The 13,333-nt window shown below is 41.2% G+C and overlaps 1 protein-coding gene across 7 annotated transcripts in view; it reads left to right on the forward strand.

Annotated features, from left to right (window-relative positions):
* myt1lb (myelin transcription factor 1-like, b) overlaps positions 1–13,333 on the forward strand; it is a 132,058-nt gene that overhangs the window by 98,810 nt on the left and 19,915 nt on the right. For 6 of the 7 annotated variants that reach the window (XM_041971354.1, XM_041971355.1, XM_041971357.1 and 3 more), the window contains 5 exons: positions 211–345; positions 4,355–4,445; positions 7,291–7,398; positions 8,131–8,357; positions 9,474–9,754. In XM_041971354.1, coding sequence (XP_041827288.1) covers positions 211–345; positions 4,355–4,445; positions 7,291–7,398; positions 8,131–8,357; positions 9,474–9,754 — 842 coding nt within the window. The remainder of the gene's footprint in view (positions 1–210; positions 346–4,354; positions 4,446–7,290; positions 7,399–8,130; positions 8,358–9,473; positions 9,755–13,333) is intronic. The other variant, XM_041971356.1, reaches the window with a different exon arrangement.

Here is a 13,333-nt window from a genome sequence, read left to right on the forward strand (position 1 = left end):
CAGGATGAAATAACTATTTTTTAAATCTTATTAAATGCAACTTGATGCATGGCAACCACAACCTTCCAGTTTTTGCCTGTTAAATTTTTAGATCCCTGAATACTTGAGCTGGTCTTACTGGAAATGTCTTCTACATTCCTGCTTGTAGGGCTCGCAGCAGATGAGCTGAAGTGTCAGCAACTGAATTTACTTGTACATCTCTGCTCACAGATGCTTCACGTGCAGACAAGAAGGAAAGCAGGTGTCCGACCCCGGGCTGTGACGGCACGGGGCATGTGACGGGACTTTACCCCCACCATCGCAGCCTGTCCGGCTGTCCACACAAAGACCGGGTGCCACCAGAAAGTGAGTGTATCAGTCACACACCAGCTGAACGCAGGTGTTGAAACAAACCTGTGCGTGAAATGTCGTTTGAAGCTCAGAAATCTGCATGTTACCCGTGATGTGTGTGTGGTGTGCTTCCTGTGAGGGTCAGATGGGCGGCAGCTGCACTCGTCACCTTTTTGCACGGAGCTCTGGTTTTGCTTTCTGATTGCCTGCTTAGTGTGCCATGGTGATGAGGTGGGAAAGGAGGCCTGGGTAATCCAGTGGTTGGTGGATGGTCAAGCTGTCCATTATAGATTTACTTGACTGCATGCAACTGTTGGGGCTGTACTCCCTGGGGTGCATACTTCTGCACAGCATGCCCGTGCATGTATGACTGAAAAGAAAAGGTTCTTCATTTATTTGTGCAGCTCTTTCATGTTAATTGAATCCTCATATATTTTATTTTTCTTAGGACACTTGGAAATGTTTGGTAGACCTTGATAACACAGTGTGTGCTATAGTCATTCACGCCATAAACCCTCTTCATTTATTTGTATTCTTTGCTCATTTAAGTTATAATTAATAAAAATTATTCTCACAAACCAAGTGAGGTAGCAATAAAATTATCCTTGAATGAAAAGTGGGTTTTCCCTTCAGAGTATTCAGCCCGACTGTTTAGTCTCATTCACCTTCTGCCAACTTCTCAATAAAATACTTGTTTACATTTTTCATTAACTGCTGTGTTAAAATCTAGCTACGATCGGTCCGCAGTCAGAATAAACGCTGGTTTTTACAACGGCAGAGGAATTAGTTACCATTAAAGGCAGGCTTGTAAAGACCAGCAGCACAACGGGTTACTCTTCTCTCCCCACCAACAAAAAGTCCATAACCTGAGATGTGCCCATCTCCCAGAAAAGGGAAAATGACTCGGAGCTGTTGACCTTGTCCGGGATCGAGAGCCCTAAAATGGAACTTGGGATGGTGTTGAAATTGATTGTCATTGGAGATTTTGGAATTTGATGTCCGTGTTCCTCCTGATGTTCCTTTAATTGGGTGAGGAGGACTTTTTGGGGGTGAAGTGATGCCATTTATTCTGCATTTTAAATCGCAAAAGTCTCTCCATTTATAGACAGATAAGAAAGGAAAGAAGCTGAGGAGACAGCAGCATCATGACCTCAAGTTTTAGCTAAAGTTAAAGAAAAGAACGCAACATCCCTCTTACACCACGACTTATTAATACACTCAATCTATTGAATGGCGAATGTATTATTAATGCAGTGACTTCTTGTAATTAGGAAATCAAACACCACAGTTCGACTCGGCCACGTGAAAAATGACGATTAAATTACAGCTAAAATTAATTTATTTTACTTCCTATTTGTTCACTGTGGCTCATTTCTAATATACACATGGTCCCTATATAATCAAAACGTTTGTGTTTTTATTTTCAAATAATGTAATTTAAAATCTGAAGAATAGGTCAATTAGAGTCATTATTCAGATCCAAATTTTAGCCAAGTGCAATTATAAACATATGTATGTCTCCATACTGTCCTTTTTATTTTTTTGTTAATAATTAAATTAAATTAAATTAAACTAAATTAAACTAAATTAAACTAAATTAAACTAAATTAAACTAAATTAAATTAAATTAAATTGTGGAACATACTTTCATTTTGTCTGATGAGGCAAAATCTCACAGTAATGTAATGAAAAGATATAAATACTGGATTTACTACGTCATTAGTATCTGTTAAAACAAAACAAGCCTTCACACACCAAAATAGATAACATAGCAATTTAAAAAATAAATACATAAAAGAAAACACTCATTAAAGTCAATTTCACACACACACACAGTAATAAATATCTGGCTGGCTGCTGCTGTGAGGAAACAATATCATGGGGATCCGTCCACACCAGGAGCCAGTCCACCCATGTCCACAGAGGCCGCCGCCATAGCAACCATCCCGATCAGGGCAGGCCGGGGCCCACACCACAGCCATAAGGCTGCAGTGCAGGACCCCAACCACCGAGACAACACCGTCAGCTGGTGGCAACAATCCCCAGTGTGGAGGATCCCCATGAGGAAAACACTGGAGTGAAAACAAAGAATAAATAACCTTAAGAAACAATAGGAACAGCTAAGAGCAGCAATAATAAAAATACACATAAGGGACATAAAATAATGTGCTAAAAAATAAATAAAATTAAAATAATAACAATAATAATAATAATATTATATAAATTAAGAAAAAAAATATTTAGTTAAAAGCTAAGCTGAAACAGAACTTTTTTTATAAACATCAACAGTCTCAGAACCCCTGAGGTTCCCTAGCAGGCCGGTCCACAGATGAGGGCCATAATAATGGATGGAGACCTTGACGTATGTTTTGGTCCTCACAACTAAAAGGCCGGTACCAGCGGACGTCAGGGTCTGCGGGGCCTCCTAGTTTAAAAGCAGGTCAGAAAAATAAGCCCAAGACCATTAAGACATTTATAAACCACTAATAAAACCTTAAAATCAATGCTGAAACGCACAGGGAGCCAATTCAGCGGTTTAAAACTGGTGTAATGTGCCGCTGAGTTCTGAAGTAGTTGTAGGTTAGAAACAGACTTTTAGGGAAGACTAGAGAGCATTACAGTAAACTAATCTACTAGAAATAAAAGGCATCTGTACTAGAAAAAGAACAGTTTTTGGATCCTCACAAAATGGCGCCTAAACTAAATTCAATCTGTATATTCTAAACTCTGAATGAACCAATGCAAAGCGAGTAAAAGTAATAACATGCATGGGGATTAGCACATGGAGAGAGGGTCGGCCCAGTATGGAAAAAGGCTTTTTTTTTAGAAAATAGAGGCTAATTGTTGCGTTTTAAGCTTCCCATACTTACCTGTCACACCTCTATGCCTGATTGGAGGTGCAGCCTTCGTTCCTCTGCACTGTTCTTGTAGATGCTTCCTCCATCAGAGACAAACGTTCTGTAAATGAATGAAAAAAATAAAGCTCTGAAACAGTCCTCTAGCTCAGTTACAAGTAGAATTTTCTGTTTGTATCACTCACAAAAAGAATATGTGCCATGACTTGATTTCGTTTGTCTTTCTGAGCACGTTTGTTTCTGGTACTGAGATGATAAAACTCGCAGCTTGGATGCTAAATTAGGTCTTCAAAATCTAATGACAGTTCTGGAATTTTCCAGTGAAAGATATTCAGGAATTTTGCTTCAAAGCATATTTTTTGGTTCCTTTCCTTTCAGCTTCGGTTTATTTCTGCTCTGTCCCTCAGCAGAGGGCAGAACAAAACAAGGATATGCATAATGTATTGGCTTGTGGCGTGTTGAGGTGGAGGGCTTTGTCCAATTACCTGCACAGAACACCAATTAGTGTGTAGGGGAAAGGAGGATGATGAGGGGTTAAAGTTTAAGGGGGTGATAATGATGAAGCTGATGCCGATGGGGTTTGGCCCTGCACGCCACCAGTATCAAGACGACCACCACCTCATCCCCCACCTCCCGCTTCGCTCCGACGGCTCCTCGGACATCCATAGATCATTAATCTAATTGGCTGGTTGCCGAGGGGATCTGAGAGCGTTCCGGACTGTTTTAATGGTAAACGGTATTGAAGACTGCACTCTCTGCCTTAACAACGTGTGGGTGATAAGAGCGCACTCTATCAAGGAGCTGGTTTCCATCCGTCTGCCTCCACCATTGATTTCCAGCCTTGGTTTTTGCATGATTGTGAGCTGTTTGCATGCCTAAAACTTCCTCCCATCCCTGTCAAACTTAAATGACATCTTTTTATTCATGAATGTCCCTTCCTTCATGAATACTAATTTGAATGAGCTGGATAAGTGGAAGCAATATGGTGGCAAACCTCGCCTGCCCTTTCCAACTAGCGTTCATTAAAATGAAGAAGAGGTCATTTAGGTTCATTTCTTAATGATGTTTATAATGCCGGGCTCCTCACAAACTAATAGAGCTCATGTGTGATTGTAAGGGCTTCCTAACCTTCCCTGTCTTTCACTCCTCTATCTCCTGTCCGTACGAAGTTGTGGCAATGTATGAGAATGTTCTTAAGTGTCCTACACCTGGCTGCACGGGACGCGGCCATGTCAATAGCAACAGAAACTCCCACAGAAGGTAAGAGCTCAGCCATCCAGAAACATCTTTTTTTGACTGTGGGTTTATTTTTGATCATCCTTATTTTTTGGAGATATCGTTTTTTTCTTCTTTTATTTTTACTTATTTGTCGTTTTTGTGTGTTATGTTCAGTTTGAACCCATTCCTTGTCCAAGGCATCCTTTTTTTTGTGCGTAGATGTTGGTTTGCAGCAAATAATCACAGCACTTCAGCTGCTTCACAATCGCATCATTTAACGGAGGCTGATTAGAATGCAGCATTTTCACACCTTCTGCAGCATAAATCATTCATCAGCTCCTGGCGAAAAATGGCATCTATCAGGTGCAGGTTTGGAGGTAGGGACTGAAATAGCTGCTCGCCGCTGCTGTCAGACGGGGCGAGGTGACAGTGAAAAAGGAGTGTCACCCCGCAGCAGATGCTCAGGGAGTCAGGCATAGCAGCAGCCATTAGCACCTTGCTGCCACTCAGCCGGGGTGACAGGAGAGGTGCGGACCTGGAGGACCAGAACGGCTCCACGCTGCGCTCGGCAACACGCAACGTGCTCGCAGTAAACTTTCACTTCTTCTCAGGAAGAGCTGATTTAAAAGCTCCACGTATGGCTCCACACTTTTCCACATTCATGCTCGTTGTGGCAGGTGCTCATGAACACAGCTGCCTCCAGGCCACTGTCAGAGATTTTTATTTTTACTGCAGCTTGACTCACTACAGCTGGAGAATAATAAAAATTGAGGATAACGTGAACTTCTGTTACAGTTGTTCGGCAGGAGGAGCTTAAATGTCACTGACACATTCACAGCTGTTTAGATATACTGCAGTGAAAGCAGGAAATTTATTAAAACATTCTTCAGGAACAGTTCTCCAGGATCCTTGAAGGACTTTCCAAAAGTCTTCTTTGGATGTTTCTGCCTTTTGTTCCGTCCTCTGTCCAGATGATCCCACACTGCTTCTGTAACGCTGAGTTCTGGTTCTGGGGAGGATCCATCTCTCCATAAGACGTGTTCTTGTGTCATGTGGCATACCTCAGCCTAAGTATGGCTTCTTGACAGCTCAGCCATTTCTGATGAGGCTTCGGTCAACAGTAGATGGATAACATCCATCTCTCCGGTCTTCCCCATGAAAACCATTTTATTTGTTTCATACTTACATTTTTTCCATTTTTCCCTCTGAATTATGTTTCATTATATGACCTCATCTTTCCAGGGCAGTTTATCTAATCATGTGGTGAAAGTATAAAACTTAAACATTACAATCTCTAAAGATTAAATAGAGATTACATAGATTCCATAATTCAAAGTAAATACATAAAAGTAAATAAATAAATAAATAAATAAAATTATCAAGAGGAGCCTTATACCCATAAACATCCCCTACAAAAAAACATTGCAATAGGAAAATAGCCTATTTATTTCTTCATTTTAGGACTTTTTGAGGGGCTCTAAAGGCCTTCATTGGACAGTTACTTGACAGGGAAAGGGTCAGAGAAAGAAGGGGTGACATGTAGGCTGGGATTCAAACCTGAGCCGGCTGCATCAGTGAGTCTCTGTACATGAGCCGACTGCTCAGCCAGCCACAAACATCTCCTGTATCAGTAGTTTCATCGACCACCATTAATATTTTGTCCCACAGATCTTCTCCAGAACAGCCTCCAAGTGCAGCTCAAACACTCGGGGTGAGTTTGATGAAGGCCACTCTGGTTCTGGTGACTCTCCTCCTCGTTGGTCAGCCAGTATATTCTCAGCCTGATGCTTCACCAGAAACAGATTTTTAATTATTTATTCAGCCACATAGTCTAGACGTTCTTTGTTTTTGTTCTTTGGTGCTTCTGTCGGCCTCTTAGCCACTGCTGAACCTCTGGAGGAGACTTGATCTCTGTCAGTTCAGGTGACGCCACAGAGACGGGAGGCTGCAGAGGTCAAAATTCTGTCATCTAGCTTTTCTCATTGATTCGGCTTAGGCACTGTGAAAACTCTTAGATTGGTGGAGATAACAGATAACTCCACTGATTCCACTTTCACTGTCAAATTCATATTTACCACATCACCGACATTACAGGGCCCAGGTATTTGCTGGATTTGTTTCTATTTCTCCAGGACATCACTTTCACATCCTCTTTATCTGCTGAAGTTTTTTAGTCCTGACTCTTCTTCTATTGTCGTGTCAACACAACATGGTTCATCCCTTGACTTTGGTGCCCTTTTTCTGCTCAAGTCATTCATGGGTCAAAGTTAAGTGGCTTAGCATACCAAAACATCCCCACATTCCTCTGAAAATGGTCAGGTACAAGGACTGGACTGAAATTGGGTGAGAAAGGATAAAAAGACATTCAGGAAGCTGGAGAATTATTGAGAAGATCACTTAAAAAGATTAGAAAGAAGAAAAAAGGGGAAAAAAGAGGGATGGCTCAATACTTTTGCACAAGATTGTTCTTTCGATTTTACTCCCAGTACACGTGAGAACATCAGCTGGTGCTTGATGGAAACAAAGTGCAGGATGCACATAAAAAAATGCACATTTGTCCATATGGGAATACCTATTCTGAGAATTATTTTAAGCTGTTCAACCAGAAAGATGCAAGCTGTTGCCAACTGTGTTGTTATCCAAAGTGTTAAAAAGTGATGAAAATTAATGAATTTGCATTTTAAGCAGGCTTTCTGAGCTGTAGAGAGATGCTTTCAGACTGGTTTCTGACTGGCTGACGGGTAGATGTGCAGCTGCTGTTTTCAGCATGGCAGACCAGCTGACAAGCGCTCTAACAAGCCAAACATTTTACACCACTCATTGTAACACTTCCACCTATCAAAATGTGTCTTCCACGGGGCCATTTAAGTGGTTTTTCTCATTTCAGTCTGTCAGGATGTCCCATAGCTGCCGCAGAGAAGCTGGCCAAAGCCCAGGAGAAACACCAGAGCTGCGACGGACCCAAGTCCAACCAGGCGTCCGACCGAGTCTTGAGGTAGCTCCTTTCACTCCACAGTTTCAATAAAGAAATCCAATAATGTTGCAGCAGTGACAAGATGCACTGATTCAAATCCAGTCAGACTCATGTCATTTTTTCCTTTTTTTCCTGGTACGTTCTGTAATTGAGACTTGACGTCTCCCCTTTTGTTTTATGTTTATGTTCCGTCATCTCCTGAGAATTCATCCAAGAGCCTGCCTGCTCATCGCTGCTCGCCGCAGAAGTCAAATCACTTTAAAAGATCCGAACAAAACAAGCCTCGTTTATCACTGCAAAGGCAGCGCGTTCTGAATGGCTTTCTTTGATAGCCATGAAGATGCTGTGATGAAAAGTCAGAAGTAATTGTGAATTCTACATTTATATCAAACAGAACATCAGCAGCAGTTTCTTGCTGGTCTCAAACTGAAGCTATAAATGTGTATCAAGTGATTAAAGCATATCAAAAGTATGCAAGAGTAATAAAAGAAATACTTGAATTCAATTTAGCCTGCTTTTTATTGCGTACTAATAAAAGCAAGGTGATTTTTTTATGTAATGAAAAAGGGAAGCCCTGCAGCTTCAGTCATCTCTCCATCAGCATCATCATGTCTGCTCCTTCCTTTTTCCCTCCACTCCATCAATATTTTACTTTTTTTCTTTTTTTAAACCAAGCCCCAAGTTTCTTCTTCCCCCCTGGGCAATGTTCAGTGCCTCGGTCCAACTTCCACCCCCTCGTCATTTATTTTCCAGGCCTATGTGCTTTGTCAAACAACTGGACTATCCACAGTATGGTTACAAGAACAATGTTTCCACCAGCACGCCCCGCTCCAACCTGGCCAAGGAACTGGAGAAGTACTCCAAGACCAGCTTCGACTACAGCGCCTTTGACGGCAGCAACAACCACCAAGTGTACGGGAAACGGGCCATCGCACCCAAAGTTCACGGGCAAAGGGACAGCTCCCCCAAAGGATATGATGGTAATGTTTCAGAGTAGCTTATTTCCATTCATCCCATTCAGAGGAAAAACTCTTTTATGGCCATCAGCCTTCAAAATGACCCAGGTTCAGAAAACAGGCAGCGACCACATGACCTTGTTAGTTTGTTGGACAAAACATTCTCAGTCCTTGAGTTTTTGCCTTAAATTCAGAGGTTTATACATAAATCTTCAATATTTTGTAGATTTATTTAAATCTATTTATTTTGCAAGCTGTATCCTGTTCAGGGTCACGGTGAGGTGGGGGTGAAACAGGTCTTATGGTCAGCTTTGGATCAATATTCCCCTTATATGCTTGTTTTTGGCATGTTTTTAAGGAAACTCATGCAGACTAGAGGATAACATACAAACTCCACAAGAGAAAAGTTCTATCTAGGATTGAAACCAGCAACCTTTGTACTGTGAGGTGACACCACACCACCGTGCAGCTTCCTGTTTACCTAACATCTGTTACATTCAATTATATTTCCATTTTTTATAAAAATTCCAAATCCAGTCAGTGAAAAGGAAGCTTTTTCTACTACTCAATTCAGTTTATTTGAACCCAGATTCACGTTATTATTCATCCCAACCCAGAAAGTAAACCAGTTCAGTAGTTAATGTCCAGTTCAATCCAACAAATTTATTTCATACCATGAAAATTCATGAAATGTATTAAGTCAATTCTTTTATGTGATGAATGAGCACTAAGTCTTTATTTGACCCTTTAACAAAATGTAAGAAAATAATTAATAATTTTTGTATATTTAACATTTATTACCGTGTGATATGTCAAAATTACTGTAGTATAGTCTTCAAAGGATCAGATTGTGTACAACAGGGTTTTTACCATAAAGTGATGTGAAAGGTCTCAGAAACTGCATGTAAGGATTAAAGACTCCTCATTTCAGAGAATAACTCCTCTCCAAACACCTCTAACATACCTGGAGATCTTTACTAGTTTTACTTATACTCTGTAAATTAAGTAGATTTCATGTTGTGCCTCAGCTGGAAGTCAGTTTGAATTTGAGTTTCAGAAACTAAAACATAACAGAAACCTCTTTCTTAAACTTAGAAGTGTTTACATTAACTTTTGTTTCACGTTGTTTGCGTCCTGCAGCCAAACGTTACTGCAAGAACTCCAGCTCGGCCAGCAGCACCACCAGCACCTACGCTCCCAGCAGCAGCAACAGCAGCCTGAGCTGTGGGGGTGGCGGGGGAGGCGCCGGAGGAGGTGGAGGGGGCAGCAGCGCCAGCAGCACCTGCAGCAAGAGCAGCTTCGACTACAGTCACGACATGGAGGCCGCCCACATGGCGGCGACCGCCATCCTCAACCTGTCCACACGCTGCCGGGAGATGCCCCACGGGATGGGGGGGAAGCCCCAGGACATGTGCTCACAGGTAGGAGGGGTTAGATGTAAAGTATACATGGAGGTAAATGGGTGTAGCTGACATTTATGTTATGACTCTGTAGCCTCACATGACTTCGACCTCCTGCTGCAGTCAGAAAAATCCACCCACAGATTATCTGTGTTTCCTTCATTATACTAATACTGGCAGTAAAATCTGACAAAGAGCTGAGATTTCAGCTGCATTTACCACACACGCATAAACACACGCTCCCTCTCAGATCCAGGCTGTCTTACACTCAGGTCTCAGCGGAGACACTTCTTTATTTTCCGGCTGGGAATCAGATACGAACAGGAAGAAGCTGCGTTTGACACGGCGTGAGTCCACTGTGTCATTTCTGAGATAAGGTGACGGTGCTCCGGTATTATCTGAGCCGGAAAATGGAGGCTAGGGAACGAGCTCGCAGCAGAGGGGAAATGTTGGCTTAATGCTAATGTTGACATCCGAGGCTGCTCTGGAAATCAGAGTGAAGGTGATGGAACTGGGAATAAAGAAAGAAATGAATGGAGAAAAAAAAAGAGGAGAAATGTACTTATAAAAACAAGGAGGAGCAGAGAGAAGAAAAACAGCCCAAAGCAGCTTATTTCCCAAGAAAAGTGGGACAGAATCAACCTCCTGAAGCGGTCAGGACTTCCTCTGGTTCCACCTCATTTTATCCTCCGTCCTCCTTCTGCCCCAGGACCAGACGAGCAGGATGTTCTCAGGACAGGAGAGGAAGATGAGAGACTTCAGAGGATTTTTTTTTGTTGTTCCTCCTCTTTCATCTCAGCACCTCACCTCGTGGCTCGTGCTCTTCCTTTTCTGTCTGAATGGAGCTTCTCATGCACACATTTATCCTCACCTCCTCGTTTTTTCACCTGTTTCTCATTTTCAATCAGCTTGTTAAGTTTATTTTCTTGCTGCTTCACTGAAATGCACCATGTTTTCTTCAGGATGATGGTTTCTGCAGCAGTAATTTAGATCAGATCTTTCCTAACTTGTGACCGTTGGTGTGATATTTAAGGAGGAGCAAAACCCCAAAGCAAATCCAATGGTTTCACCTAAAGAATCTCATCAACACACATTTTATTCCCAGTAAAACACAAACAACATATCATATGATGAAACTGAGACATTTTACCTTTTCATGGAAAATATGAGCTGATAATGAATCTGATGGTAGCAGCACGTCTATAAAAAGTAGGAACAGGAGCAACAAAAGGCTGGAAAAGTAACTGGTACAAACCAGAAACACCTGGAGGAGCATTTGCAAACTAATTGGGTTAATTGGCAACAGGTCAGTAACATGACTGGGTATAAAATGAGCATTTCAGAGAGGCAGAGTCTCTCAGGTGAAAAGATGGACAGACGTTCACCAATCTGAGACAAACTGGTGTAGAAATTAAATTATTAATTTAAAAGAAATGTTCCTCCATGTAAGATTGTGAGGACTTTAAAGATTTTACCATCTACAGTGTATAATATCATTAAAAGTTCCAGAGAATCAGGAGGAATCTCTGTGTGCATAGGACAAGGATGGTCTAAACTGGATGCTGGTGATCTTCTGCATTAAAGCCAGACATGATTCTTTACTGGAAACCACTGCAAGGACTCAGAAAGACTTCCAGAAACCACTGAACACAGTTCACCCTGAAATCCACAAACACAGGTTAAAGCTCTATCATGCAGAGAAGAAGCCAGATGTGAACAGGATCCAGAAACAGCGCCGTCGTCTCTTAAAATGGTCTGAGGCAAAGTGGAAACCTGGATGAAGATGTGAACTAGTTTGTGGAAAGCATGGACGGCGTGTCCTGCAGACTAAAGAGGAGAGGGAGCATCCAGCTTGTTATCAGTGGACAGGTGAAAAGCTGCATCTCTGATGGGATGGGGCTGCATTAGTGCCTATGGCGTGGGCAGCTTCCACATCTGTGAAGCTCCATCAATGCTGAAAAGTACATGGAGGTTTTAGAGCAACATCTGCTCCCATCCAGACAACGTCTCTTTCAGGGAAGGCCTTGCAGATTTCAGCAAGACGATGCTGAACCACATCCTGCATCCATCCTGTTCCAACTGTTTACAGACGTCTTCCTGCCATCAGGTTCAAAATGAGCTCATATTTTCCATGAAATGATAAAATGTCTCAGTATCAACATCTGATATGTTGTTTATGTTCTACAGGAAAATAAATATGGGTTAATGAGATTTGGAAATCATTGTATTCTGTTTTTATTTACATTTTACACAGAGTCCCAACTTTTTTGGAACTGTGTTGAAAACAATGTTTTATCTGTAAAGAGTTTAGTTAAAGCACACACAGGCAAAGGGTCCCTGCACTCTGTTTAACTGAAAACAACCATCATCATGTAAAACACACACAAGCAGAATCTAACATTTACACATATTATTAACATTGAAATTAAAGTTAAGAGTGTAAAAAGAAAATCACAATAGAACTTGAAAACGTCCACGATGCTTCAGTAGATTTTGATTCATGTCTCTTTTATGAGGCTTAAAGTTGATAAAGGGATCAGTGAATCTGTAATTGAAGAAATGATGGAAGAGAACTGATCCATCAGTAACTGGATCAACAAAATACGTTCCACTCCTCTCAAGCAATTAAATATGAGAAATTATTACACATTTTTACAGTCATCACCAGAAGAAGAATCATCAACTGTTGCAGGATGAATGTTTCTCTTTGGCGTCGCAGTGACAAAAAGCTCAGTTATGGTAAATTAATATTGTTATAGCTCCCCAAGTAGGAGGACCCAGATCCAACACAGGTCTCAGTCTAAAGCAGAGAGCACTGGGGAACATTGGTGCAGAGAAAACTAGGTGGTGTATTTATAAAGTGAGTAATGACCAACTGAAACCAGCTGTGGAAGAAAACAAAACACAATGTAAAACTAACAAAGGTGCACAATGATGTAACGTTAAAACAGGAAAAGAAGAACCCAAATATTAAAATGGGTTGTTGTATTTGCAATAGATTTTTCTCTGAAGTCTGAGAGGAATCTTGTTATAAAATTACTGCTTAATAACTGTTACGACAGGTTAAAGTTAAAGAATGAGGTGCTTTTTAATATTTAATACGTGCTGAAACTGTAGCTGAAACAAAAAGTAAACTCAAGCCACAAATCCAAAAATATCCTGACCAGACTAGTCAGTGCAATGCATCTGGAGTCCAACAGGGGGCACTAATGTCCCTGAATCTATTATAATTTCCTAAGTTTACCTGTGTAACTACAAACCAGTTTCAGTCCAGCTCAGCTCATGGTTTGAGTTCTGTGAAGCAAAATGGAAAGCTAAACATTAACAGTATCAGTAGTCATCATAGGAATTTATTTGTAATTACAGTGTTGCGCAACAGTCACGTCACAACCATCATCTCAAGGCAACTTTACAGTCTGATTCAACTGGATTCATTGTAGTCCGCTTATAATCCTGTGAAAAAAATCCATCATATGATCCACATTAGTCCAATTTATAAATATAAACCAATCCATAAAAATAATGACCTCGCTAAGGAAACCAACGCATTGCATCAAATCTACTCTTCTATTCAATCCTCCATCTTGAGCTGCACAAGGG

This window comes from Melanotaenia boesemani, chromosome 20 (assembly GCF_017639745.1).
Source record: "Melanotaenia boesemani isolate fMelBoe1 chromosome 20, fMelBoe1.pri, whole genome shotgun sequence".
NCBI classification, from domain to species: Eukaryota; Metazoa; Chordata; class Actinopteri; order Atheriniformes; family Melanotaeniidae; genus Melanotaenia; species Melanotaenia boesemani.